This window comes from Vipera ursinii (genome assembly GCF_947247035.1).
Source record: "Vipera ursinii genome assembly, chromosome: 2".
Taxonomy (NCBI): Eukaryota; Metazoa; Chordata; class Lepidosauria; order Squamata; family Viperidae; genus Vipera; species Vipera ursinii.
This window is the reverse complement of record NC_139513.1, coordinates 224,875,655-224,881,993: the sequence shown is the minus strand read 5'-3', so window position 1 is coordinate 224,881,993 and position 6,339 is coordinate 224,875,655. Positions and strand designations below refer to the sequence as shown.

The window sequence follows — 6,339 nt, the reverse complement described above, 5'->3', positions numbered from 1 at the left end:
ATGCAATATCTTTTAGGGTGGGTGGGAAGAAGTACTTACAAATTTTCCTCTAACAGCGAAAATGCCAATCAACAATTGATAACGGTCATCTTTAATAAAGTTTCCGGAACAGAAAAGTGTTCGTCCCTCAGATCGTTTGAAGGAAACGACCACATATCTAGGAATTATTATTCAGATTTACAACCGTTTTAAAACTATTTCTCAGAATCCCGACCTAAGAGAAACCTTGAATTTTCCAGGGAGGAGATTTTAGCCGTTAATCAGCCAGACTTAAGATGTGAAATTGGACGGAAATCTCCCACTTCTCTTCCCTCTCATGAAGTGGAAGTAAGGTATGGAAGCAGCTGTTCTCCATAAATCGTCTGACCCGAGACATATTTCTGCTGGTCTTCTGCCCCTCCAGCCCCATCCCATCCTTCCCAAGGACGAAATTAAGTCCCCACGAAGACTTGTTTCCAATTATACGCGTTCATCTTCGCCAAAACGCTGCAACCTCAAAGTCCTCTAGGAACGAACGGCAAGAAAAGGCTTGCAAAGAAACCGTGGACAAATGGGGTCCCGGAAAGGCCACAAAGGAGACTAAAAACGTTTTATGTTTGCGTCTCAGACTTCCCCCCCCCACCCTATGAAAAATGATCAACGCCATCCATTCTATTTGCCTTCCATGCCATTATAAACAACTTGTGGATCCCTTCTTGCCGCGAGAAGAGTCGTGTTGCAGAAACGCGGCCTGCAGCGGCCTTGCCCTTGCGCGAGAGCGGCTCGGCTTTGCACGCGCCGGCAACCTGCCTCGCTTGCACCCATCCTTGGGAATCAACGGCATTAGAATGGGCGGTGGAAACGTGCCTGATTGAAACGTTTCCTACCAGCAAAGCCAGCGAAGAAGTTTCGGTGGCGCCTTCAAGACCAGCCCGGTTGTTTTAAAGAAACGCGCCACTACGTTTCGGCAGGCTGCAAATACTGCAAGTGGGCTATCCCAGAGATGCTTTTTCCAAAAGGCAAAGATAGACTTGCTTGGTTTGTGTTTTTTTTTCTTTGAAAACGTTTCGCTTCTCATCCAAGAAGCTTCTTCAATTCTTCTTGGATGAGAAGCGAACGTTTTCAAAGGAAAAAAAACAAACAAACCAAGTAAGTCCGGTTGGAAAAAAGCAGCTTTGGGACAACCGCGACATGGATGACTGAGAATCTCCACAGACAATTTGCAAGTGGGCTAAAACCTGAAGTTGCCACAAGCTTCCGAGCCAAAGGCTGCCTTGCAGCCTCCCTTCTGCCAAGAAGTTCATAGACTGGGCCTAGCCGGGGGGGGGTGGGTGTCAGGCTTGCAGAAGGTCTTGGGGGTGGAGCCTAGAGCTCCCGGGAGCGGGTCCGGGCTCTGGAATATACCTTGAAACAAACAGCAAAAAAGTTCAGCAAGTTCCCCATTTGACCCGCGTCTTTGCAAAGGGACGAGGTGCGCTGCTACTTTGCACGCCTTTGCTGCCACCTGCCAGCCGGCTCCTCCAGAGACCGCAGCCAAGCCCGAGCAACCCTTTTTTGCAGGCCAAGGCGAGGTGCCTCCTCCGGGGAACCCTCGCCCGTCCTTTCAGGCTCAGATTAAAAATCCAACCCTTCCTTGCAAAGTCGAGCAATTCTTCGCAATTCTTGGCTCCGAAAGGCGCCATGCCCAACGAGACCTCCTTCAGTAAACCGTCGGCTTCCTCGGAGCATCACGCCCAGGAGACCAAAATGGGCCCTTTGGGGAAGTCTGCCGGGCTAGCGGCCACCGGAGCCGGCGGCAACGCGGGAGGTTTAAGCCAGGGCCCTGCTGGCACCGCCACCGCCGCGGGGAAGAAATCCCCGCGTCTCCCCAAGTGCGCGCGCTGTAGGAACCACGGCTACTCCTCACCCCTGAAGGGCCACAAGCGGTTCTGCATGTGGAGAGATTGCCAGTGTAAAAAATGCAGCTTGATCGCCGAGAGGCAACGGGTGATGGCCGCCCAGGTGAGCAGCCGGAGGGTTAAGCAAGGAAGAAATGGCGGGGACCCGGCTCCGGGGCAGAAAAAGCACAGGGTGGCCTTATTGCCGCTCGGTGGTGCTGGTTGGAAAATAAGGCTACTTGCCTCGTTGCCTAAAATTGTACCCCGGAGAAATGGGTAGTTTTGACCTGCTGTGTAAAAAAACTCTCGGATGCTTTTTTTTTCTTTTTTTGCAACAACCCTTAACTTCGTTGCCAGAGTTGAGAATAAATTGGGAGAAAAGTATATCCCGCACAGCTTAAAGATACTGTTCTGGTTTCCAGTAAAAGTAGGCATAGCCTTTTTATTGTCCAAATAATATCCACTATGTAATTCAACGTTATTGTCTGTTTCCACGTTTGTCCCCCCCCCCTTCCTTAGCATTCGTTTTAGATAGGGTGGGCTTTTCTAATTTTCTGGGATTGACTTGCAAGTAACAATGCTTGTTATGTAGTGTACGGTTTCTAAAAGGAAAAGCAGAAATGGGATGCGATTGGAAGAAATCGTGCAACGGATAATGCAAATTAACATTTGTAAGCGTGAGACTGATTTTTATAGTGAAAATAATGCTTAATAAGGTGATGGGAAAGGTGGCAGGTTCTAGTCCTACATCCTTTCACCCTTCAATGAAAGACTCCTACCATCGGTTTAGTTTTTAATCAATGAAGATTTAATGACGTCAAATTTTATTAACTGCACAAGCATTAACATGTTTATTCTTCGTTTTCAGTTACAACGTTTAAAATTCAGTGAGCAAAAAAATATTTTTGCAAAATAATGTATTCAGTATTTTGAGTTGCAAAATCATTGTATTAAAAATTCTTCCTGTTGGAAAACAGTAAATTAATATATATTTAATTTCTTTTTGTTCAAAATGTTTTGCTTGAATCAGGAGGAATTTGAAAAATTATACTGAAGTTTTCAAATATCAACATTTTAAAGGTTACAAATAATTGTAAACTAAAAAAAATTGTTTATGCCATTTCTGAATACTTGGAAAGACTGCTGTCATAATCTTTCAACAGTTTTTTTTTTCAATGTAGCCTCCCCCAGTTTAGTAATCTCCAGATGTTATGGGAATTGTATTCCAAAACATCTCAAGAATGCCAGTTTGGCAAGTCAAAAGTAGAATGCCATTACATGGCATGACCATCAATGTCCAATTCTTTGGCTTATCTGGGTGTTAATTTTTTTAAAAGAAATTGGCACAGAAACCACATGGATTTACACTTTCAAGACATTACAAAAGGGCAATTGTTAAATACTATTTTTGCACTTATCTAGAGTAATGTCCAATTGAATGTCATGGGATTTATAAGACCACAACTATCTAGGTCAAAATTTCCTGTAATTTCTCGGTAATTATTATGCTGGTTTGCGCTGCTTTGCTTTTTATCTTTAAAAAAAGTTGCTCCCATAGTTGATTGCTTTAAGTGGATATGAACAAACTTCGTCTTTTGGAAAGACTTTCTTCTGGAGAGAGTAGTCATCTCCTTTAAACCTAAGCTGTTTCTTTCAAATTCTCCAAAGGAAACAACCACATTTTTTACTATTAATCCAAGATTGGGAAGAGGATCCTATAAATGGGAATTGCTTGTAAAGAGAGGGAGTATAGAATGAAGGTAAAGATGTAATAAAAAAATCTCTATTTCTTAAGAGGTTTTGTTCATTTGTATGGACTTAGTAGGTAAAAAATAATTTTGATCTTAAGAATGTTGGCAAGTAACAAGTAAATAAAATATGTATTGCCATTAGGAAATGATTTTACCTGTGAGCTTGAATGAGCCTGCATTCAATAGCGATAATTTGCAGTTCTTCAAAGAATTGTTTTAAAATTTTGATTTTGTTCGTAGTTTTTACCTTATAAGAGGTTTTCTATACTTGTAAGAGGGTCACTGTCAGCTTTATAGTGGCAGATAAGAAGTGGCACCCAAAGAAGCAGACCGGTGACCAGAGAGGAGAGGTTATGCAGGGACACAAACCATGAACCCCCAAATACACTGCAGTTGGCTGAGGAATTCTGGGAGTTGAAGTCCACGAGTCATAAACCTGACCTCCGCACCATGAAGAATGGGTGCCAGAAGTTGCAGATTTAATCTGCCTTCATACTATGATGGAACAATGGGTAAAACCCATTCTAATCCTGGGATGGAATGTAGTGAGGAGGCTCCCCAGGTGGGACGGGGTGCAGTCCAGAGGAGTAAGAGGCAACTCAAGTCTGGATATTACATGTGAGAGAAAGAGGGTGTAGACAGCTCCTCTCCAGTAGTTTACATAGTATATTGTAGATGCAGATAGTAGAGTCCTCAGTCTGACAAGAGTTTTGTCTATACAGGTATGAAAACAGTAAAGAACAGTGTGGAAGAATCGTGTCATTCTTGGGTTCGGGCTAACACAGGGGCAGGCAACCTTGGCTCTTTTATGACTCGTGGACTTCAACTCCCAGAATTCCTCAGCCAGCTTGGCTGGCTGAGGAATTCTGGAAGTTGAAGTCCACGAGTCATAAAAGAGCCAAGGTTGCCTACCCCTGGGCTAACAGATAAATGGAAATGATGGCATAAAGCTATTTAAATCATGGACTGAACCTGTCAGATGATCAGGGAAGAAACTTGGGTAGTAGAGGCACACTGATGCCTCTACAAATTACAAATGGGACAGGGCTTTAGAAAGTTCTTCAATAGTTCAGTTTACATCACTGAAAAGAAGTGATTGCTAAATACAGTCTCGTTCTGTTAGCAATCATTTGTAAAAAAAATCTGTGAGTTAGGGTTTTGTAATATATGTCTGAATTATAATCTCATATTTTAGCTGTTATTGTTTGATTGGCGTGTTCATTTAAGTACAAGTACTCCTCGATCACAATGGAGCCCAAAATTTTCATTTTTAAGCAAGACAGTTAAGTGTGCTGTGCATTTACATTCTTTTTTGTCACAGTTGTTAAGAGAATCTCCTCGGTTGTTAAGTGAATCTGGATTCTCTCATTGACTTTGCTTGTCAGACGTTGTCTGGGACTGTTACAAATGGTGAATATTATCCCAGTGAGACAGTCCAAATGTCGGCAATACCCGAATTTAGATCATGGTATTGCTCCAACCATCGTAGGTGTGAAAACTGGTAATAAGTCATTTTTTTTCCAGTCCGGTCGTAACTTCAAACAGTCACTAAATGAATGGTTATAAGGTGAGGACTACTAGGTAGATACTGCAATCTACCTAAAGAGGACAAGAAGTCCCTGTCCTTCTTTAGCTACCCTTTGAATTTCTGCAGGTCTACTTGGCTTGTTTTTCATGCTAGCTGCATGGAAGAAAGGTAGAATATCCGCACCTTACCGAGATTCTAGTCATCTCTTGAAAAAGAATGAGGATAAGCCTAAACTTTGTCAATTTAAATACCATATGTTAGAAAGCATTACTAAATGGCTAAGTCAGGTAATAATAGTAGTAAAGCAACGTACCTTTTGTTATTCGGACCATTTATAAGTTTAGATTTAGTCTCATATTTAAATATGAGAGTTTAGTGTAAAAACTAAAGTCTTAGTGTCTAATCTGGCCTTCCCAAAGTGTTGCTCTCTAAATGTTACGGACAACAGTCTTCATCAGTCATTGTAACCACACGCCCTTTGGGGAATTTTAGTCTTACACGCATGAAGATAACTGATAGGGTGAAGTTATGGTTCTGCATGTATATCAGTTCGCTTCTAGGCTAAATTGAAACTGATCTGCTTAATACTTGAATGGAAACTCAGCCGAAATTGGAAGACTATAGGCTAAATTTGTGCGGGGGGGACAACTAATAAGAATAACTAATAATAATGAGTATCTAATATTGCATGTATTGACAGCAGCGAGAATAGCATTTGCCCAATACTGGAAAAATGAAACCTACCAACTGAGGAGATTTTAATCAAGAAAATTTTAGAGTATGCAGATAAACAGAGGATTCAATTTATTTTAAAACATGGGATAAATTTTACCAATGGTTAGGAAAACAAACTAGCGAGAAATGAATGTGATATGTTATTTTGAATATATATTAGTAAGGAGAACGATACGTATTGGCTAATTGATACCGTATATGAGTATTGTTTAGCATATATATTATAGCTATTTACTGTTATATTAATTAGTCTTAACTGAACATATGTACCCGGACAATAGTCTGTTTGCTAAAGCTTGAAAATGTTATTAGGGGCAACCCCAATGTTGTTCCCAATCCCGTTCCTACCCTAATCCTGATCCTAACCCCATCCCAAATCCTGATCCTTCCCCTTGTCATATCCTCTTCCTAACCCTATAAAATTTAATAAAAACTCTTATATAAAAAAAGAATAACTAATAATAAATCT

At 41.4% G+C, this 6,339-nt stretch overlaps 1 protein-coding gene across 1 annotated transcript in view; it reads left to right on the top strand.

Annotated features, from left to right (window-relative positions):
- Positions 1-1,659: 1,659 nt before the first annotated feature.
- DMRT1 (doublesex and mab-3 related transcription factor 1) overlaps positions 1,660-6,339 on the top strand; it is a gene marked incomplete at both ends in the record, with an annotated part of 75,679 nt that continues 70,999 nt past the window's right edge. The window contains one exon of the mRNA XM_083352566.1: positions 1,660-1,980. Coding sequence (XP_083208692.1) covers positions 1,660-1,980 — 321 coding nt within the window. The remainder of the gene's footprint in view (positions 1,981-6,339) is intronic.